We start from the raw sequence: 22,817 nt of genomic DNA on the forward strand, positions 1-22,817 counted from the left end.
TTATTTTGTGCTCATTAGGCGAACGATAGTTTATTCTCATTTTTTTGTTTGCTTGGGCCGTCTATATTACTCGTACGCGTCGGCGTGAGCAGACGTATGGCCGTATAATAGAAGAGCGAGAGCAATTCTAAATTGTTTATATGGTTTTTGTGGCGCATTCCATTTGTTTACGCTAGTCGTTGGCCAGCAATGACGACCAACAGATCGTCATACGTTCGACCGGCTTTTTGGAAGGTGCCTAGTTACAATGGACATGACATAGTCTCTAAACCAACGAGCACATTTCCGATTTCCACCTTGCGCCGTCGCGGCAGCTGCGGCCACAAGAAGCGTGTCCACTTTGCCGATGAGCTATATAATGGGGTAAGTGACGACACCAGCCCCTCGCACCCGCACCCACACTCTGACTATGCTCTGCTGTTGGCATATGGCATATGGCTTGTCAATCGTCGCTGCTTTGGCCCCAATACCCTCTCGGTCAGCGCATCAGAAATCAGTTCAATAACATTTTGCACTTGGCGGCTCGTAAATAACTTGGCCACAATTTAATTAATTAGCCACGGATGCAGTTTCTCTTTAATAAAACAACATACAACTTTCGATATTCCCAAACTGCATTTAGATATGTATCTACATATATTTCATAAATGTTTGCACAAAGCGTGAAATCGACGCAAATGCTTTTAGCTGCGGTTGCCAAAAATCAAATGATTTTTTGAATTAAATGCTTATGCATTTACTGACAAGCTTTGAAAAATTTATGACGTTTGCTAATCACTGACTTGAGTGGACAATTGCAAAATTGATTAGACTTTTGTCTCTTGGTCTGCAATGAAAGAATTTTCATTTCAAGAAATTCAGGCTGTAAATAGTAAAAACATTTCAGAATTTTCGGCTAAAATGAAAGAAGACCAAATCGAATAAATAGGTTGCAAAAATAAATGCCTGTCCATATATATTGTATGTATATAATTCGAAAAACGACGGGAAGCACAAAAATTTCCGTCTTTTCCGTTGTAAGAAGTAAAAACGGCGATGCCAAAAACAAAGGCAAATGAAATTTTTGTTTGAATATATATTCAGCGTTATATAGCTGTATATATGTTAATGCCCTACCATTTCAACTTGGCCTTCTGGAAAGGGCCAAGAAATATTCTGTGCATGTTGCGCATACGACGCGTTGTACGTTTCATTGACTAATGCCGCAAACATTTTGATTTGTTTGTTTTGAATGAGCGACTGTTATTGTTGCTAGTGCCGCCATTTGAAGCGTGCCAGTAAATAAATTTAATTACAGCCTCTCATTCGCTTGAATGCGATCTAGACGCTGAGCAACAAAATAATAAAAATGTCGAAAAAAGAAGCAAGCAAAACATATGCCCCAACGTTCGTCATCATCTCTAGAGTGATTATCGTGTTGTATGCGCCCAGATGAGGCGACATGTGGCGTCCGATATTCAGGGTCAGTTTGCCTATGCAACCTGGATGAAAGAGCTGACCAGAGAACGTTGTTGCTCTAGCTGGAATACACATATACATATGTATATTGCTGTTGAGTATGAAATTTCTCAATAATATCTCAATTGCCTGCAATGGCAGCGAGCGAACCGAAATGCTCTTGCTTGTACAGCATGATGAAAATTATTGGCATTTGGATTGAGTTCATGTTTCTCAGCTGCTGACTACATGATTGTAGCGCAATGTATTCGTAGTATACCACGATCATTCGCTGCCATCGCTGCAAAAAGGAATACAAATTGTATTTTAAAATTAGTACTTGAGCAGCATTGCGATCGAATAATACGCGAAAAAATCGCGCTGCACGCGCTACCTCCGCCTCGGGCTGAGCACTTTGAGCCAATACAAACAATACAAAATTCGCGCATCAAGTGTGAAGAAGGCAATTCGTCTCTAACTATGCTCAATTGAGTTGCCTGCTGTGAAAACGTATTTAATTCAAATTTCTATCAATATCGGAGTCTAACATGAGCCCCAAGCTCCATGAGTTTGCCGTGCAGCTCCAGCGCGATGGCCAGGCCACGCCCTGGGGCATTCGTTTGGTCGGTGGCAACGATTTGGATACGCCGTTAATCATCACCAGGGTAATGTGTAGAGTGTGGGATTTGTGCGTTATGTAACTAGAGCAGCAGCAGCTGAAGAACTGAAGAACTGAAGAACTGAAGAGCTGGCACTGATGCTCCTCCCGCTGCTCGCTGCTCGCTGTTCTGCTGGTCGCCTGTCGCTTTGTGGTTGAATGTCGTCTCAACGGCCCATTCATCACAATTGTTGCACAGAGCGGCGCGGCAGAGAACTGTCCATTATCGTTGCCAAACTGTTTTGGCCTTTGGGTTCTGCACTACTTAGTGACAAAACAAACCACAACAACAAATCAAAACAGTAAAGGTATCACAAGATGGCACTGTACGACTGTCAAATACTCTGCAGCGACAAAAAAAAGAGATAGAAACAGAAATCTATTACCTTACTGACAGCAAAGCTCTTCAGCTAGAATAGAGATTATTAAGAAGCCTTAGCGTTCGACTTTCTACTCTATCTAGCACACCCTTTAACCCTTTTCGCAAATGTAGGGTATTAATAGCGAAACTGGCACGCACTCACACTAGAGCGCTAGGAGAATGTTGCAATGGCATCGTTGCCAAAGATTTGCATATTCTGAGACGCCAGTAAAACTAATTGAGGCGCAGCAGCGGATAGAAGACGACGCATGTAAACAATGCAAAGGGTGTGGGGGAATAGAAAAGGCCCCCGTCATAAATATGATGTCTGTGCATCTATGTCAAGGGCGTCGTAGGTCTGTTCAAGTGCCTTAACAAGCATCTCATGTGCCTAACCTTCGCCCACAGGTGCAAGTGGGCAGCCCATCGTATGGGGAGCTGCTGCGCGGCGATATTATAGCCAAGATTGGCGAGTATGATGCACGCGACTTGAGTCACGCCGATGCCCAGCAGCTGTTCCGCGGAGCTGGCAACGAAATACGTTTAGTGGTGCACAGGTGAGCTGATGACACATCTTTGAATGCAAGCAGCACTTTTATTGATTAACAACTCTTGCAGAGACAACACAATTGCCTACACGCAGGGCGTCAATCAGGAAGCTGGTGCGGGCAACAGTTCAAAGTTGCCGCCAGCCAGTCCGGAATTATCGCAGCATCCGCACCGCGGTCCATCACCTTTCCTACCCGGGCCCAGTCATTTCGAACGTGCGCTGCAGCTGCCCGTAGATACCTTGCCCCAAACGGTATTTCCGCAGCTAAATGCCTCGGGTGGCTATGTGACACCCGCCAATGTGTTTGCTCCAAAGGCCACTCGCGATCATCAACAGGATGTTGCCGAGGAGCAAGCGCTCATTGTTAATCAGGTGAGTGGCGGAGCGCCGAGGGCTGGCTACAATTAACACTTCCGCTTCACATAAAGTTCAATATAAAATTGTTTGCTTTTACTACATTGTTTACTTTTTTTTCAAATATCAATAATATTTTCGCTTTACTCACTTGTTTACTTCTTAAAGTTAGCAATCAATACCTTCTTACCCTGTGCATAATTTACGTGTACACTTTTCTCATTGGGGAAATATTTTTATTTATTTCGGCGCATAAAATTATGCAATGAAAAATATCAGTCGCATTTCCTTTACAATTTACATGAATATCCACCATATTTGGCAGGCAATTCTATTTAATTTGCGCTTAAAAGTATGCTACGAAAAAATGATTTTCTGTACAAATCTGACTCCCTGATGGAGGCAATAAATTTTGCTATGAAATAGATATGAATTTTGTAAAGTCCGTCTGCCATCTGCTGACATCAGAGGATAGACATTTTGTGGTCAAGGTTTGACTGTTTACACAATCTAAATATAGCCAAAATAGATATATATACACACACAAGTATTAGCTGCGAAAATTTGTACGCTAAACAGGAAAGTCTTGTGACGCAGTCTGCAGGTGGAAAAATTGGCAACAAAATAAACAAAAAGGCAAACGAACGCCCTTTTTTATGAGCAAAATGAAAATAACATCGGCGCAAATAAACAAAAACATGAATCTGAACATTTTCACTCAGCTGCAGGCAGGTGAGCAGCGTAATTATACTGAAACATACACATACATACGTATCCTCATATATATATCTGTGGTACTTATGTATGTATATGAATCAAACATGTGCCAAGTATATCAGTCTACGTGGGCATGTGCATTGCCTGTTGTCGGATGCTACCTTGTGATATTCTTCAGGCAATGCCAATGAAAGTGTTTCGCCCAGCCCACCTCACCGGCGGGTGCTGCCACCTGTCAAGGTTGCCATATTGTTTGTCAATGTAACATAAATTTAAATCAAGGTGCTTGTCTATCTATTTTTTAGGATTTCTCGTCAAAAAATATGATTGTAAGATATGCTAAAGTCAAATAAAAATAGCCCAAATTAAAATAAAAAAACTTGTCATATATATAAAAATAGATTTTTCTTAAGCTGCCAAGATCAGTTTGTTATTCTTTTCCGAAAAACTTTTTGATCAACCCACTCAATGAATGTTCTTCTGTAAAAATACCTAATGTTAAACAAATAACCTTCAGTTTTGGAGGCAGAAAAATAAACATAATTTCATGTAAATTATGAGTACCTTGAAATTTGAAAGTTCTTTGACGCCTCGTCTAGCCTAATGAAGGTTAATTACACCTGTCCCCATGATGAATCCAGTGCCAATTGATTCTTTGACAGCAATTAGTTGCAGCACAAAATGCCAATGTTATATCTATAAATATCGATATTGTATATAATATTTGAAACAAACTGAAACACATCAATATTGTGCTATAGAGCAACATTTTTGTGGAATTATTTAGATTTTATGATGAAAACAAATAACCTCGTTTTGAAAAAATAAATTGCTCCAAAAATCGTCAATTAAATTATATGGATGATATACAATTTTGTTTTGTGAATAGGCAGGACAAACAACTGACAGCACATATGTATCTATTATATAGATATACATATATGTATGCATGTATGTATATTTTATATATGCATGCCGTTATAGGGTGATGTCGGGGCGGGGTTTTTCTTACGGCGCGTGGGCGATTGTGAAAAGCGCTCACGGCAGCATCCAAGTCCAAGTTTATATGTAAGTTGTTGTTGTATTTGAATGTTACGCTCGGTGAATAATCTATTTGCACAAAAACATTTAGCGTAAGAATATGTATCTTTAACAAATTGAGAGAGAATGTATGGGTGAGTGAGAGGATGTGGCAATGTGTGCTGGTGGTGCGGTGGTGTGCGTGGGTTTGAACGGCCTCTGACCGTCAGCACTCGCACTCTGGCTGTGCTATATGACCATACACACACACACACATAGAGAAATTCATACATACACATAGACAGCTACAACTCATATATAGAGACTCTATATAGATGGATTGGAATTCCGCGCAGTCGAAATAGCAATAATTCGCCAGCATCTGAAAATTTTCAAATCAGTTGCGTTCGGAATATTGAAAAATAAACAACAAGATACAAGATCCATCCAAAGCCTAGTGAAGCGATCTCCGCAAGAGTGGTGTACAAGAAGAAGAAGTAGAAGAAGAAGCGTTATTTTAAACGTGCCATAAAAGCAAGTTTCCCAATTCATAAAAAGAAAAAAAAGAAAAGAAAAGAAAAGAGAAAGAGAAAGAGAATAAATAAATAATAATTTTCATATAAAATTTAAATAGTGTTATTTAGCAATTGCTTTTTAACGTTACGTAAGAGTTTTTCTATAATTTTTCCCGTTTTTATTCCATTCCAAATTTTGCTGATAAAAATAAAGGAGTTTAAAGTTTAAATACCAAAAAACTACATAAAAACACACACATATTAAAATGGAGTACGTTCAGTTCAAAAATGGATCTCCCGTCTACTACAAGGAGCAGCCAGACCTCAATGAGTGCATTCAATATCAAGTAAGCATTACGAACTCACCTAGCAAAAACGGAAAGAGCCCAAATTAATAACCTACCAAAGAAGCTTCTTCAAAAAAGTGCAAGCTCAAGACATACTACAATTAAAAATAAATAAATAACTAATATTTTTTCCGAAAGGGAAAATAATATAATAATTTTTTATAATTTCTTGGAGAAGTAAATCTATCCTTAATATGTTTTTGGAAATAAGAATAATACTGAAAATAATTCTGAAAGATTTACAAAAAGTGCAGCAATGGAACAAGCCAAAATATGAATAACAATAAAAAAATACATTTAAGTTCAGTGCTCAAAACATTTGGCCACTTGAAAGACGTCACCTTTACTGTCAAAAGAAAAAAAATTGTATAATTCAAGTTCAAATACAAATGTCAACGAAAGCAACAGTTGGAAAACGTTTTTCAATTATTTCTGAAATTTTCCTAAAAATGTTATACTATATATATGTACATATAAATATATATCTAAGATGTGCTCTCTCGCGGTCTCTCTGCTCTGCTTCTTCTATGTATACACCCACCATTTAGCTTATTATTTAAACATATTTGTGCGTTGAAAGCAACAAAAACAAATTGAACATTTTTGCTGAAACATATTTTTCAAAGCTCTTTCTCGAATGTAATTCAAACCAACTCGATAGATATTTTTAGATGGACAAAAAACAAAAAAGAAAAGAAAAGCGTTGAGCGAGAATAATAAACAAAATTATTCGAAATGAAATTAATCTAAAAATGACTATATAGCAAACGGCATGGGCGATAATTAGTTTAATGCCCAAAAGCAAAAGAGCTTAGACTTGATTTTTGGCATTGCCTCAAATAATGTCGGATAAATGCGCAGCGAAAGTGAACAATTGTTGCTAAACAATGTTTGCTAGCATAAGATAGATATTTACATATATACATACATATATATATTTATATATTGCAAAACTAATTTATTTATTTAATTTAACACTATTTAGTTAAGAGCTATATGAAATCAATGTGTGAGAGTTTGTCAACAATTTGTGTGAATTTTTCCAATATGAACGATATTTGACTTAAATTTATAAAAATCATAATTTCAATTAAAAACATTCGAAAGTGACCCTCAAATGTATATTTCGAAATATTCTTCGTGCTTGCGCTAGCAACACAATTTTAAATTTAGCATGAACAGAAATTCTAATTTATTTTTGTATTCCTCTCAAAAATTGTTCGATTCTTTTTTGTGGCCAAGGTGAATGAATAAATTGTGAGAAATGCGCAATTAAATAAAAACGGCAGCAGTGAAATGGGCTAAAAGCTAATTTTCTTAAAGGTAATCTATTATGATGAAGATCATGATCCGTCACTTGGCCAGGCAGGCCGTGTCGCTGAGGATGGAAGCAATCAACTGTTTGTCACTCAGTGCTGCGTGCACCTCCTCCTCATCCCACTGCAGCACCACTTTGTTGAGTCGTGGTTCCTTCTTGCGCATAATACGCAGAATGCCTCTCGTCTCCACCAGATCCACAGTGCCAGCAAACTCTGCCTGATCGAGTGCGAGTATGTTCCTCTTCGCGCACACCCTTCTATACACCTCATGCAGGCGTCCCATGCTGATGTCTTTGTTGCGCTCATTGCGCAGCATTAGCACGAGAGAGCAGAGCATTAGCTTCTGTTGCAGTGGAAAGGCAGCTTCGATATCCTCCTCTAGATTCTGTGAGGCGCCGTAGACCTTGTTGAGCACAGCAGCCACTTGACTCACTTGTACGGGCTTGAGGGTGTCTGTAAATTAAATATATATTATTTTAGCTGTCCATACCATTCCATACTATTTCTTTACCTTCAACCTGTGCGCTGTTCCCGTCCAGCTCAAGCGCCTTCATGTTGAACTCCTTTTCGCCCGCCCTCTTCTGCTGCTCGGCAATCTCCACAACGCGTCGGCCAATGTCCAAAGCGCGTCTCACATCGCCACTAATAGCGCTCACCTTCGCCGCGAGCAACTGTAGCGTCACAGGTGGAAAGACGTCCAAGACTTCAGCTTCGGCTAGACGGGACTTAAAGATTTCTACAATCTGTGGTTTGGTATAGGGTGGGAAGTGCATCAGTCTTGGTTTCAGTTCGCAGCGCGCATTCAAACGCATCAGCGCACGATCTGTGAGATCCAAGCTGTTGGCAATGCCAACGAGCAAGATGCGAGCACCTGGCATAGCGGGCCACTCGAAGATCGTATATAAAACCTCCTGTCTTGATGTGCACAGCTGATCGATCTCATCCAGCACCAAGAGCAACATACGTTTGGCTGTGCGTAGATGACGTTGGATGGCCGCCAGATGGTCTCGCTCAGTACGCCCCGCTGGCTTCAGCTGCAGCTCTGTGCACAGCTTCTTATAGACAGCACCCACGCTGGCAATGCTCGTGCAGTTGATGTAGACACGTTGCAATCTCTGGGCGAACTCGGGCGCTCTCAAAAGCAGCGAGAGACAGGCTGTCTTGCCCGTGCCTGGCTGGCCCGAGACATAGAGACTACCCGAGGTCTGCGACTCTAGGTGAGACGTGAAAAACTCCCGGAGCTCCTGCAGTTGTGGCTCTCTTCCAGGCAGATTGAGAGTCTCCGCGCTGTTTAGCACCCGGCGCGCATTCTGATACTTGTTACGTGGAGGTGATGGCTTCGCCTCCTTCTCTGCCTCTTTGGATTCCGTTTCAGTCTTGCTTGTTTGTTCCTTGTCCACTTTCTCTACCTCCTCAACGCGCTCATCTATGCTCAGTCTGTCCAGCAGTCGCGATGGGCTGATCAAATGTTGTGGCAACGGATGCGTCTTCCGCTGCTTTGGCGGCGACACATGTGCAGTATCATCTTGCTCATCCTCTTCGCTGCTACTGCTACTGCTGCTTTCATCCATCAATTTTGTAGCACGTATATTAGCCTCAATCTGTTTGGCTCTGCTCGTCAAAGCTGCAACCGAAGTTTTTGTCGTCGTTTTCTTATTGCTGCGTGGCGTCTTTAGTTGCGCTTCTTTGATTTTTGCCGCAGTGGCTGTCTTACGTTTGCCCGCTTTGTCCATTTGATTCAACAGGTTGCTGTTTTCGTTATTCTCTGAAATTACACTAATAGTATCATCCTGATCTTCGTCGTCGCTGTCTTCGATCCGTTTCGTCTGCCTCAAGCGCCAAATTTCTGAGCGTCGTGGCGTTGAGGGCAACGACGACTGTGGCAGCGCTGCCGTCGCAGTTGCTGCTACGGCAGACTTGCTAATGCTACTCAAGCGCGTGGAGCGGCGTACGGCAGCCATTTGTTAAGCTTTGTTAAGTTTATTGATCTTATTGATCACTTAGTATGCAATGAGGATTTATTTCAATCTAAGCTAGGTTTAAGTTTTCAGCGATGTGTGACAATGAAAATGTAAGCAAAAGGCGCGAAAGGCGACTCAGCTGCGCTTCACGATCAGCTGCAGCTGTCGCAGTCTGGCAGCGCTGTAAAGCACTTCACGGTACTTTACAGCACTGCACGAAACATTGCACTCGATAATTGGCGCAAAAATTTGAAAATTTGAATTTTGTCGCACTGAATATTAAATTACTTACGCGCTTGTGCGACTGCGTGTGACCGTTGATTTTCAAAAATAAAACAGCAAGCAGAAAATGAAAATTTTGCTGGACGAAGGCGAAAACGCTTACGTAAGCACCTATAAATATTAGTCTAGCCTCGCAACGCTGAGATATTTTTAAAATATATGTATGTGTATAGACTGCGGCAATCACACTCTCGTACATAAAATGGAATTTTCGTAAATAAAGTTTATACAGAAATCGCACACACACACACAAATGCAAAATACACTGAAATTGTTTAGCTGTCTGTTAAATAAAGCATATCGAATTGTTTTCAATACATTTGGATGCTGCCCCAACGGACTTTGTACATAGTATTTTATTATTTATTTAGATTGCACTAGCTTGAAAGGCATTGGCAAATGTTTGCAAGCTGTGTGGCATAAACAAATCAATAAATTTAATCATCAATTTTGTATATGTGTTCCCATAGCCATACCGAACAACTCCACTGGTGCTGCCCGGTGCAAAAGTGAAAAAGGATGCGCCCACAACAGAATCATATCTGAGACATTATCCAAATCCAGCTGTGCGCGCTCATCCCGGACACGACTACCATGACAGTATCATGAAGCAACGCGTTGCCGATACCATGTTGCACAAGGTTGTTGGCCAGGATGCCGACACTGGCAGAGTAAGCTACAAAAACCTCAAATTTCTAGCGAAAACACTCAATATTATTAACCATTTTTATTTAGGTTTTCCACAAGCAATTCAACTCGCCAATTGGTCTCTACTCCAGCAACAATATTGAGGACACCATCAGAACAACAGTTCCGTAAGTTTACCACTCATTTGGATTCCTCTTTAAAGCTCCTCAACTGACAATATCAAATGCTTAGTTACAAAAGACAAATACACTAACCAGCAAACTTTTTGAAACTCTGTTAACAACCAACAAATTGAAATATTTTTTGGAAACCGAAAAAAAAAAAATCAAATTTTGAATAAAATACTTTGGTTTGCGTAGTTTTTTGTCAACAATTTGTATGCAGCTCTTAAGATGCGCCTTAGTAAGCTTTCAACTAATATATATATAGATCTATTATTTTGATTAGTCGAAAGTCCGTGCCTAGTTAAGACCTAAACCATTATTTATAAAAATAAAAACAAAACAAAATTTACTAAAACTACAATAAGACACACACATATAAGACCCATTAGACCAGGGAGTCTATAGATGTTGTATGTCTACTACTTGCTCAATGTTTCTCTATATACACACGTACATATACATACATACAAATGCTCTCTCTATATATATACACCACATACATATATCTTTAAATATATTCTATGTATATTGTTGTAGCTTTGCCACAAGCGATAGCAATCGCTTGAAGGAAAGTCCTTTGCATCGTCCTTTGCCAACAAAACTTGACGGGTAAAAGTAAACATATTTTGAGCACAGCCTGATATATATATAAACACGTATATATACACCCATATATTTATATATACATACACTTTACTGAATTGATTGATTGACTTGCATTTCCTTGAAGATCGTAAACAAACAGAGGCCAAGCATTCGGTCTTCTAGAAACTTGATTGATTATTAGGCTTAATTGGAAACTTGAATGTTTGCTACGTACACAAATTTTACAAATATTACAAAATTTTCCTACACGTACACCGTATGGATGTACTAGTTTACCATATGTATATGTTCACATATTATTCTGCCTGCCAACGAACGATTAACCGAATTGTTGTACACCCAGCCACAACAAGCTGCAACCTGTGTATAGTCCTAATCCCATATCAAGTATATATACACACATACCTACATGTATGTCCTATATATATGCATATATATACGTACAGCTAGACCCAAGGTCATGAGTGCATGTGCTGTCTATATGTTACATGTATGAGTCTGATTGTTTGATTCCAATTCCTAACGCAATCTGGAGACAACAAAGAAAATCAAAACCTCTCGAAGTCAGAGTTTAAAGTTCCTCAAGTCCTATTCCTTGTTGTTCTTTGACCGAATATCTATTAGAATGGCATATGAGGCGCAATTGTGAAAGGTGAAAAGCAATTAGGACAGATGCTGTAAATATGTTAGATGATGTACTCTTAATAAGAATTGATCAATTCTTCTAATTGGATAAGATGCCTAACCAAACCAATCTCTATATATAAGTATATAAATATTTATATTTTATACCAACAAAACACAATACTCTAGCCAATAAATATTATCAAACTTAGAACTTAGCTGCACGATTAATGTTAGAATTTTCATCGATCTATCTTTCCTGGAACAAAAACGTAAAATCCTGGAGCAACAAAAGCAAAAAGATCTACTTGCCGAGCAACAACGTCAACAGCGGCAACAGCAACTGCAGCAGCTCTATCAACAAAAATAACTATGAACAATATAAATTGTTTTTTGATATTAATGACAAAATTAGCAACAATTTTTAACTAGAGCAATGACATACCCCCAAAGTCCCTTAGTCCAAGAATTGCCCCTAAACAAAACACAAAAACCAACCCCAAAACAAAAGTTCCTAAAAAAGACGTTTGCTGAATTTATCCAACTGAAAGTGTCAAAGACAACACAACAACAACAAAGTTCCTAAATTCCCACTAAGTATTAACAGTAGTACCTGACTAACACGAATCCTACAATTAATCAACTATTTAATACAATTTTTTTCTTAAATATTAACTTTCAACTTTTTGTTATGCAGTTCTGTTATACAATTTACATTTAATAATTAGCTGTAAGAGATTTGTTGAATTTTTCTTTACTTATTAATTAAAGTTTTTTGAGAAAATGTCGAGTTTTAAGACAACGGCTATTTGATTGGAAAACAACTAAAAAAAAAAGAATTAAAAATCACAAAACAACAAAAATAATTCTAACGTATTTTGTGCACATCCTGTTTTCTCTTTCTATTCTCTCACTACTCTGTCTCACGCTACTCAACCGATGTACAAAAACAATTCATATATGTATATACACCTGTATACATATATGAACTTAACCAACAACAATAAAAATGACATAACGTTAAAAAATTCTTTAAAACAAATGCATAACCTTAAATATTTTGACATATAATATTTACCACAATATGGCGCTTTCAACGATCTCAATCAAAACAAAAACAATCGATAAATATGCAAACTCGATAAATCGAATCGACGTAACAGTTATAAGAAAACTGTTGTTTACGATCCAAGGAATAGCGAAACCTACAGAGCCATTCAAGAGGAGGGCGGCTACAGCAGCTATGGTCAATCCTCGCCACAGGAAGTAACCATACCTGTGCAGACAAAGGTCTACCAGCCGAATAGATTGGTTCCAGGAAAGGTAAGATCGCGTCAACTGTCAAATCGAAATCAAATCGAAATTGTTCTCAGCTCAAAACAAAAACTTATATGTGAGATATATATCGGTGTGATAGACACGATATATACATATATAAATCAATTGTCCAGTTCATTGCGCACTATTTGAATATCTTTCTATTTCTGTCTACTATTATCTCTAAATGTATCTCGCCGTCTCACGTACAGTCAAATCAAAATTTTGTTTATAGTACCGTCACAGCATTTTTTGTTTCTTTCTATTGTCCTCTCTCTGTGTGTCCTCTGTCCAATGCTATATACTCGTATGCCTAGCAGAATGTTAAGCGGCGCTCGTATGTTTGATGTGCTGTCAGGCAATGCAATGTTAACTAACCCTATGCCGCATACTAACATTATTATTTTTGATTTTGGATAACTTGTCATGGAATCTGCAAGTCGTACAGCATCATCATTAATCACATCTCTGTGTATATTCTTCCGAGTCACAATCAGCTTCTTATTTTTGGCATAACATAACGGACTAACTAACAGAAAGCACGCTCATAACTTATGAAAAAAAAAAAAAAAAAGAAATCAATTTAGCTGGAATATTTCTCTCCATTAAGCAAATTTTATCTTTATTTCTACATTCCTTATAAATGCCTTTACAGAAGCCAGTATCAGCGCCAGTATCCCGGCCGCCGTACAATGTAAGTAACAGAAGGTCATATTAACAGCGCTGTTATCAGTTAACATATGCTCTCTACTTAACAGGTGGTAAACACGCACGATGAAAACATACGCCAGAGCGGCTCGTTCAATCGTCTGATGTACAGCGTTATTGGTGCCACTGACTACTAGAGCAACAACAGCAGCAGCAGCAGCAGCAACAGTCGACAACAACAACAACAGCAGCAGCAACCGGCGACAATTAAAATAACAACAAACAAACAACAGTTGCTAGTTAAGCGTTACTTAACCAATTTAGCGGATTTTTATGAAATTCTGTTTAACTTATTTAAAAATAATTTATAAAGCAAAAAAACAACGACAAGAGAAGCAACTAACCAAAGGAATACCCCTAATATATATACATATATACATATTACGAATCGGAACAGAAATTCAAAGGAGCTGATCTAAATATTATTATAAATTTAAACAAACAACAACCAAAATTAACTCACTCTTTGCTGAGTGCAATTGTTTTTTTTGTCAGCCTTTTTGTCAGCCTCCCAGCGCAATAGTCAATAAAAAAAAAACCAAAAAGAGAAGAGAAATTTAATTTTAGTTAAAGATTTTTATTAAATATATTATTTATGTTCATTTCAAGTTGACTTCGTTCGAAATCAACAGCGAGTGGTTCTAGTCCTTACAAATGTATGAAACCGAATAAAGCAAAGCAAGTAAGAGTGCTGGAGTCGGGTGTGCCCGACTTGCAGATACCCTGAATTATCTGTGCAGAGTTGCTGTTTTTAATGATTTTTCATTTATAATATAAAAGAGAAATAAGTAGGGTATGCAAGCGGTTATTTAAATTTATAAAGAGATTCAATGAGTCGCATACATATTATTTATATTCAAATATATCCCGCTCCATGAATGCAAACAGACTTTTCTTGAGAGTGGGCACACCCCATTTATAATTGCATTTAATTAGAGCTAAGTGACTTTCAATTTCCCTGGTTTTCTGTGCCGTAATCCGATACTTCCAAAAACTTTGCATAACATGACTCGGCAGATCTCTAGATATATATTTAAATAAATCTATTTACCACATTTGAAGTCCATCAATCACGCACGCAATTAAACACATTTTTATTGAAATTATGTGTATGCAAACTCAAACTGAAACTCAAACGCAAACACACGGACATCACATACATTTTTCGACTCTAACCATTGTCTGTTATACATAATGTACTTTCACTTCATCGCTTTAGTAATCCACGATTTGGACAAGCCACATTGCGCTCGCCCCCATTAAACGGTCAACGGCTGACGAAAATCGCACAAGCTCCATTAAGAAACAGACTTTGAATAGACTTCAACGACCTTGGCGAATAAAATCCTTCATGTGTGTCATCAAACGAAACTAAATCGAAATTGAAACTAAAATCAAAATCAAAATCAAAAAACCCTAGAGCGTAACGCAGTTATTTCTCTGCAATGGATCGCAGAAATTGTTGCTCTTAAGTAATCGCATCAGAGACGCTTACAAATAATCGTACATTATTGGGTGGGTGGGCGTACGTTGGGTGGGGCAGGCGGTGGCTTTATTGAGATTTAATGACTGCGTATGCTACGTGCTATCGCTTGGCAACAGCTTTGTGGTACCTGCATCTGGTGTAAAGGTCTTCAAATGCAAAAGATTTGGCAATCACATCAAAAGATCGCTGGCATACTTGAAGCTATTCAACCGCAACGTGGTCGCAACAGATACAGATAAACAAACACACACACACACACATACACACACATGCATACACAGGCAGCGAAACGTTTTCGATATCGAGTTTGCTGTGATTTAACAATTTGGGTCAAACTCTATGAACAATAGTCTTTTGCACTTGTCGGATTAAATTCAATAAATTGTGACTGAGGCGGAGCCCTAAACGCATTGAACTCAAGCAATTGACCTGACAAATGGCTTAAGTAGATAATCTAACGACAATTGCAGCTAAAGAGCCCCTAAATGCTAACTAACAGTTGGGTAAGGTTGCTAAGTGGTTGTCAGATGTTAGTTAACAGCCTTTATAATGGGCAATCAAATTAAAGCTTAATAACAAATGTTAGCTAACAGCTAGGTACAGCTGCTAACTGTTAGCCGAATATCAGTTAACAGAGGAATAGAGTGCAAATGTCAGAGATCAATGTTAGATGTTAACATTTGGTATAAATGTTAATTAGCTGCAGGCTGACACCATAAATTAGATAACAGAAGGCTGTCCATTACGGCTGACTATTTATGAAACTGAAGCTGATCAAAAAATGTTAAATAACAGTGCAGCAAAAGTTAGCAGACTTGCATTAACAGCTCTGGCTAGTGCTAACCCAGTTGGAGGATCGCACGTAATGTTTATGAATGCAAATGAAGCAAACGTAAACTGGAGCAGCAATTTTCACTAAAGCAACAATGACACACAGGTCGAGGCGAGCTCTCAAAATCAGCTGAGCCGATGACGGGGGCGAGCGCGCAGGCGGTACGTACACAGAGAGACAATACTGTCCATGATATAATGGCAACGGAAGTGCCAGCTATGCAAGCCAACAGCTGTAGTAAATCAAAAAAGAGGCTACCAACAAAGCGCGGCACCAACGACCGTTAGAGAGCCGGAGAGACAACCGAATGCGGCTCTAGCTCCGAGTCTGGCTGCGGCTCTGGTGATCGTGAGAGGTATTCGATATAAAAGTGCAATGGGAGTTTGCAGTGAACGCAGATAGTTTTGTGACTTGGAGTGGGACGTGCGCGTTTTGTATCGATCGGCAATAAAGTGGAAGTGTAGTTCAGCAGCAGCAACGGCAACAGCAGAGAAACAAACTCGTATTATAATGCAGCTATTGCTCGTTATGGCCACGGTCGCGATTTGCGGAGCCGTCCAAGCGCAACAGGGCGTCGATCCCGCCTACTTGCGTCAGTATTATCAACAGCTGCAGCAGCAGCAGCAACAGCAGCGGCCCTCCGATGGCACGCCCATTTACGAGCAGAACTCCGAGCAGACGCAGCAATATGTGAGCGCTGGACAGCAGATCAGGCTGAAGGACACGGTCGCCGAGCAGATACGCGCTCAGCAGCAGCAGCAGCAGCCGCAGGGCTATGTGGCGCCAGCGGTCAGAGACTATTTGCAGCCACAGGTGGGCAGAGGCTAGAGGTAATGCAAAGCTGCGACGACTCACCTTCACTTCTTGCTCTCCTTTGCAGTATCAGTCGCAGCCGCAGCAGAGCGTCTATCGCCAGCCACAGGCAGCGCCTGCCCCAGCCCCGCGTCGCCCCAGCTATCAGGCGTCGTCCGCTCCGCTGCTCGGCAAAGGACAACTCAAGCTGCAATCGCACCAGCAGCAGCAGCAGCAGGCGGAGGAGGAGGAGTACGATGATGTAAGTTGACCATAACGGGTTCGAACTCCGCTTTCGCGCACTTTCGTTTTCGTTTTCGCAACCAACTAAACAATGTTGCCAGCCAGGCAGACAGGCCGACAGACAGACAGACGGGCAGACAGACAGACAGCCATCCAGCCAGTCAGTGCATAATTACAATTGAAGCATGAGAGAGATTTAGCCATAGAGTTCATTAACCATCGAATACAATGCAGCTCTAACTGCAGCCACTTGGCCATAGCCGTGACCAAAACTCAACTCCTGGCTAACATTTATTTATGGCCCACTCATGCGGAAGCTGCGGATGCTCGTTAGCCAAATGTATCCGATGGAAAAATTCGCATTAATCCCCAGCCCAAGCCAAACTGCTTTGCATACATATATGAGCTGTGTATGATGCAAAGTGGGACGCAAAAATAGTTGTATGGCCTCTTCTGGGTGAAAGCTGTGAAATCAATCGTGCAACGGAAGGGAAAAGAATATGTTGACAGTTATGTGAGATTATTTGCATGTAAAGCAGTTCCACTATTGCCTGATAAACCAATAGAGTAATAGATAGAGATAGAGTAATAGAGTATATATATAACATGCAGACTATCCTAGCACATACTCAAAAACTAAGTCAGGTTACCAAATGCCATTACCTGACTGCATTGCTGCCTTATCTTTGGACAGTTTTGTGCATCAAAATGTGTCAAAAGATAAGAATCTTAAGTACCCAAAAGAGTGACCAAATCTTGTTCTGCTGTCAACTGGCCAGTGCTGCCCAATGCATTCATTTCTCGTTAGCCAAATCTACAAAAATGGTGTCACACACACACATACACACACACACTACACATACTTACATAGAGAGCAAAAAAATGTCAAGCTGCATGTCACGCCACAGTTACAATCACTTTCAAATGCGACCCATTTAGTAAAGCTAACCAAAAGACACCCAAAACACGATCAGTTCCGAGTGGACAGTGCACGCATTAGAACCGGCTTCAAGAAACTAGCTCTTTTGGCCAATTGCCTTTCCAATTTTGCAGCAATGCAGCAATTCCAATAAATTTTGGGCTGGCTCGTTTATTTTTTCTTCGCTTTTGGGCCACGTCAGGCTAAGAACAATTGCTGGCCAATGCGAACACGCCTATTGGGCACGTTTTGGCTTTGGTTTACCTTAACCCAGTTAGCAGAGCTTAGCCTTACTCTCTGGTCGCTTCCTCGTCAACTGTGAAGGGGGCAATGCAACCTTGTGCATGAATTGTGCACAAGCTATCAATGAATGTATAATTTGATGTATATCTGGGGGCAGGCCTCGTTGGGCATTACGTGCAAAAAGATTTCTGGGGATTTGAGTGGCCGGTTGCATAAGACAACATGCGATCGCTGCATGCCCCAGCGATCGGTTGCAGTTGTTCGTGTCATTAAAAATATGCAAGTCGACTTCAAATTACTTTCACTTGTGCGTGTTGAGCAACTCGATCTGGGCTTGAATATTCCAGTCGGGGATACACACACACACACACGCATAGATACACGCCCATACGCCCACACGCATGCGCAGTCACCGAGTGTGTTGTAATTGAAGTAAAACTGGGTCACATGGCGCTACGCATTTGAAATGCTCAACTTGATATGCAAATACAACTCTCTCTCTCTCTCTCTCTCTCTCTCTCCTTCTCTCTCTTCATAGCAAAACTCCTCGTATCAGTTTGGCTTCGATGTGAAAGACGATGAGTTCACCAACTATCAGAATCGCAAAGAAGTCCGCGACGGTTCGGTGATTAAGGGCAGCTACTCGGTGGTCGATTCGGATGGCTTCATACGCACCGTCAAGTACACAGCGGATCCCAAGGAGGGCTTCAAGGCAGAGGTCATTCGCGAGCCCACCGACATTGTCGTCAAGATACCAACACCGCCACCAGCAACACAGCTGCTGCGTGCCGGCGGCCACAAGGCCCAGCAGGATTATGGCCAGGCCAAGCAGCAGTACCAGCCACAGCAGCACCAGCAGCAGCCGCAGTACCATCAATACCAATAAGGATGCTGCTGCACGCGGTGTATCCTCTCTTGAAAGTTCCGCAAGTCCATGTAGTTTATAGAGGCGTTCATAATATTATTCATCAATGCATCTGAACACACGACTCTCGACCTTAGTTTGTAGTGCATTTGCCCATGTTTGCGTATGGCTCAAGCAATCGAAATTCCTTGCTGTACTCGATATATATTTTATTGATTTTCTGATCTAGATTATTTAATTAAACATTTTTTATAAAAAAAGACATAATAAAATTTAATTATATTGCGTTTGATTTTGATGGAAATGGGTATGTGAATTGATTGAAATCTATTTTCTTTTTTGATGGAGTTTTGCTTGAGATTTGATCTTTTATTTTCTCATAGAAATTTAAAATCTGGATCTTTATCAACGAATTTATTTAAAGATCTATTTTATTTTATAAATGGATTTTTTTTTTAATATGAATATATTTTGGAAAAAATATTTTATTTATATTTCAAATTTAAAAAATGATATTTAATTATATTTCAACTTTATTTAATTTAAATTTCAAGTATACATAGTCTTCAGCTACTGTGCTGAACGTTGCCTGGCCAATCTCCGCTTCGTACTGATATCCATTTACGTTCGTACTGCTCTCATAGCCCAGTATTGCTGCCTCACTCTGGCCATTTTCGACTGTTTAATAATTGTTGGGCCACATGGTTGGCGTGTAAACAGAATTTAATTGCGCATAAATCAATGTGCTAACCCTTAAGGCGCTGTGCATTGGGCGCAGACAAGATCCAAGTGTAGCGGCCATATGACAACCCGTTCGTCCAGTTGTTGGGTGCTGACAAAGGCCAGCGTAAATGCGGAAGAAGTTCTCACAGCGATCGTGCGTGGTCACCGAAGATGCTCGCCAGACAAAGCTCGGGCCGGTCAAACCGGTTGGTCTATGTGATCTGGGAACTCTCTCACTGTGTGCAAGTCGCGCCACATCAATCGAGCAGTTGCTCTGGCAATAGTGTCCTTTCGCAATGTCCTTGCATAAATTAGAAGCAGCAAGTAAAGAGTGTGAGAACCAGGCGAGAGCCAAGGATTATCACTGTAGATCAAGGCGCTGCTGCTGCTGCTGCTGATGATGACCTTATCGGCCAGAAGAACCGAACTGTAACCGGTTCTGGACAGTCGCTGACTGACAGACCCGCATGGCTACATCGGCAAATGGGCCGCTTGCCCTATCTGTACCTGTATGCCCGACTCGAGAATTGATCTTAAGCTGATCCCTGGCTGCATATCGCCGGCCCATGTAAGTTGGTCAGCTGTTGCAACTAAAGGCTACATGTCAGACCTACAACAAATAATAATAACTGGACATTGCCGGCCCGAGGCATTTGTGTCACTTGAACGGCGCCTCAAGCGGCTGTAAATGCAAATGAGCTGCAACCCTTGAGGTCACCGACTTACAAGACGCTCGACCCGCCTGCAGCACGCTCAACCCTCTCCTGCCAGAGCTCAGCCCATTTGCATATGACCCGCATTCGTCGACTGATGGACTGTCTGGCGACTGTCTGATCTGTTCTGCTCTGCTCTGCTCTGTCCTGTTCTGTTGTAACTAAGTAACTGCAGGACATTTCGGGTCATTGCTTAGAACCAGTTCCTGATCGAAAGGATAGTTGCTTAAGTTGACCTTTTTCCATGGGCCAGTGCTGGCGACAGCAGCGGAAAGTCGTGTAACCGGACAGTCCACTTTTTCTCGCCCGGCTGTGCGGCCCGTGAGAAAATACTGCAAAGGCTTACCCGGCGCTGACCTATGATAAGAATATGTTGAGGTTGCTTTCTTATGCAAATCTTTTGCAGGACCTTTCGAATTTCACGCCAAATCATTGCCCTTAAATAAATAATACGCCAAAATTATGAAAAGTCACGATTTACTGAGCAGTTGCCAGAGCAGAGATAGAAATAATGAGAGAAAGAGGGAGGGAGAGAGAAGTAAAGAGGAGTTAAGGCATTTGAAGTACAGCTCAGAGTTTGCCCTGCGCCAAGTCCCAGCGATGCTCGCCATGAGCACCACGACGATCCGTCCATATGACCTGAAAGCATGCATTTTAAAAGCTGTCTAGGATTCGGCTGGATATTTTACTTACCTCGCCCTTGTAACGATTTGTGCCGCGCTGAGACTCGAAACGTCGCTCGCGGGCTTTCGGATGATCCAGCACATGTCCATGACTGCGCGCATTGGGTCCATCGAATCTCATGAAGATGTCACTAAAGAGATGAAGAGTTGGGATAAAAGAGCATAGTTATAGTACATAAGTATATGGAATATTATAGAGTGAGAAATAAGTGAAGAAGAGAGAGAAAGCTAATTTAGACTACATTTTATTATAATAATATTTCTGCATTAAATGGGATTAAAAATGGGACTAAGCAGGAGACTCCTGTATGATTACTTATTGTAAGAGGCTTATAGATGGTGTGTGTGGAGATTGTGGAGAGAGTATCACACTTACTGAAAATATTTGGTCTCCTTTGTGGGTCGCTCACTATCCATTCTGGACTCGGCAGCCACTGCATCCGCATCCTGCCTGGACGCAAAGCGACGTGAACGTTGAGCGCCCAGTTGCTGTTGCTGTTGCTGTTGCTGCAGATGTTGCTGCTGCTGTTGTTGCTGCTGCAGCGCTGTCGCCGCTCGAGAGGGCACCACATGCAGCACATCGCTGGTGAACAGAACTGGCGGCACATTGTACAACTGCTCCTCCAGGCGTTGCTGCGGTTGTGGTTGTGGCTGTGCCTGTGGCTGGGGCTGTCGTTGCGGTGCAGGCGCCACAGGCACGCGCTGCTGCACGGGCATATAGTTGCCCTCGTAGCGGTATTTGGCCAGCTCGGCAGGCGGTGCCGCAGAACGCTGCAAGTACTGCACACTCGGCTGTGGGTACAGGGCGGGGAGTGCAGCTGCTGGCTGTGGTGCAGGTGGCTGCTGTTGCTGGTACTCCAAGGCCAGGGGCTGGTAGCTGGGCCGATAGTTGAGCAACTGGAAGTTGGGCGTCTGCTGCTGATAGTGTGCGGCAGGTGGCGCCACATAGCCGCCCACATAGGGCGCGGCCACATACTCCAAGCGGCGCAGGCGAGGCGGCGCATCGTAGTAATGCAGCTGCCTGTGCGGAAAATAATGTTGCGGCTGAGCCGAAGGCAGCACCAGCAACAGTTGCAGCAGGGCCAGCAAAGCAGCGGGCAGATTCGTGGTGGTTAGCAGCTCCATCTCGTGGCACGCTCGTCAAATTTGTGGCTGGATTTTGACAACAACATTGGCATTTATAGCTGGGGCAAGTGGCACGACTTTGGGCATTGGGGCTTGGCTACGGTCAGGCCCAATGCCGGAAGTTGAGTCGATGCTGCTGCTGCTGCTGTCGCCGCTGCCCAGGAGTCAGCGGAGTGTGAAATCGATTCAGCGCTGCCCCAGTCCCTCCATATCACAATTGTGCAATGCTCGAACGATCGGCGAACGTTACGTCGCATTATATAAGGTGAGCCCAGGCACAGACAAAGAGAGAGAGAGAGCGCGCGCGAGATCAGACCCAAAGCTCTGTCAAATAGAGCAGCAGCTGCCCATTAGCCATTATCAAGGTCAGAGCAACGGCTGCCTAGGCAAGTTCAAAGCTTAACTATTTAGCATATCAAAAGTTTTTCGCACTTCCTTTGTAACCGTTTATAACGGCCATGTCCAGGCAAAGCCCTGCTGATTGGCTGTTCAGCCGCCTGTTGCCCTGGCCTTAAGGGTTGCTTGTGCTTTGGCTGACCTATGGCACAGAGAGCTCATTGCAACCCCCTTGCGAGCAACCCCAGAAGCCTTCCTCGTGGCGCGCC

General features: G+C 41.6%; 4 protein-coding genes across 11 annotated transcripts; 2 read left to right on the forward strand and 2 right to left on the reverse strand.

Annotated features, from left to right (window-relative positions):
- Positions 1-161: 161 nt before the first annotated feature.
- Positions 162-14,316, forward strand: Zasp66 (PDZ_signaling and DUF4749 domain-containing protein Zasp66). 8 transcript variants are annotated; one of them, XM_018099838.2, is made up of 9 exons: positions 172-363; positions 2,865-3,013; positions 3,075-3,378; positions 9,992-10,192; positions 10,257-10,336; positions 10,871-10,942; positions 12,727-12,886; positions 13,536-13,574; positions 13,639-14,316. In XM_018099838.2, the coding sequence occupies exons 1-9, from the start codon at positions 190-192 to the stop codon at positions 13,723-13,725; spliced, it is 1,266 nt and encodes a 421-aa protein (XP_017955327.1). In that variant the 5' UTR covers positions 172-189; the 3' UTR covers positions 13,726-14,316. The 8 variants fall into 8 exon arrangements, with proteins under 8 accessions (XP_030240622.1, XP_030240623.1, XP_017955327.1 ...); XM_018099839.3 differs by lacking the exon at positions 172-363 and adding an exon at positions 1,751-2,102; XM_030384763.2 differs by lacking the exon at positions 12,727-12,886 and having other exon boundaries at positions 166-363.
- On the reverse strand, positions 6,893-9,414 carry Cdc6 (Cell division cycle 6). Its single transcript, XM_018099826.3, has 2 exons — positions 7,790-9,414; positions 6,893-7,731 (listed from the first exon to the last, which is right to left on the reverse strand). The coding sequence occupies exons 1-2, from the start codon at positions 9,237-9,239 to the stop codon at positions 7,313-7,315; spliced, it is 1,869 nt and encodes a 622-aa protein (XP_017955315.1). The 5' UTR covers positions 9,240-9,414; the 3' UTR covers positions 6,893-7,312.
- Positions 14,317-16,262: 1,946 nt separating the features above from the next.
- On the forward strand, positions 16,263-19,245 carry Cpr66D (Cuticular protein 66D). Its single transcript, XM_018099784.3, has 3 exons — positions 16,263-16,719; positions 16,787-16,960; positions 18,642-19,245. Exons 1-3 carry the CDS (start codon positions 16,417-16,419, stop codon positions 18,987-18,989), a joined length of 825 nt encoding a protein of 274 aa, XP_017955273.1. The 5' UTR covers positions 16,263-16,416; the 3' UTR covers positions 18,990-19,245.
- Positions 19,246-20,864: 1,619 nt separating this feature from the next.
- Positions 20,865-22,778, reverse strand: LOC108650607 (uncharacterized). Its single transcript, XM_018099794.3, has 3 exons — positions 21,464-22,778; positions 21,098-21,218; positions 20,865-21,043 (listed from the first exon to the last, which is right to left on the reverse strand). Exons 1-3 carry the CDS (start codon positions 22,210-22,212, stop codon positions 20,975-20,977), a joined length of 939 nt encoding a protein of 312 aa, XP_017955283.1. The 5' UTR covers positions 22,213-22,778; the 3' UTR covers positions 20,865-20,974.
- Positions 22,779-22,817: the final 39 nt, after the last annotated feature.

Source organism: Drosophila navojoa, chromosome 4 (genome assembly GCF_054131105.1).
Source record: "Drosophila navojoa isolate 15081-1374.11 chromosome 4, UAZ_NAV_1.0, whole genome shotgun sequence".
Lineage (NCBI taxonomy): Eukaryota > Metazoa > Arthropoda > Insecta > Diptera > Drosophilidae > Drosophila > Drosophila navojoa.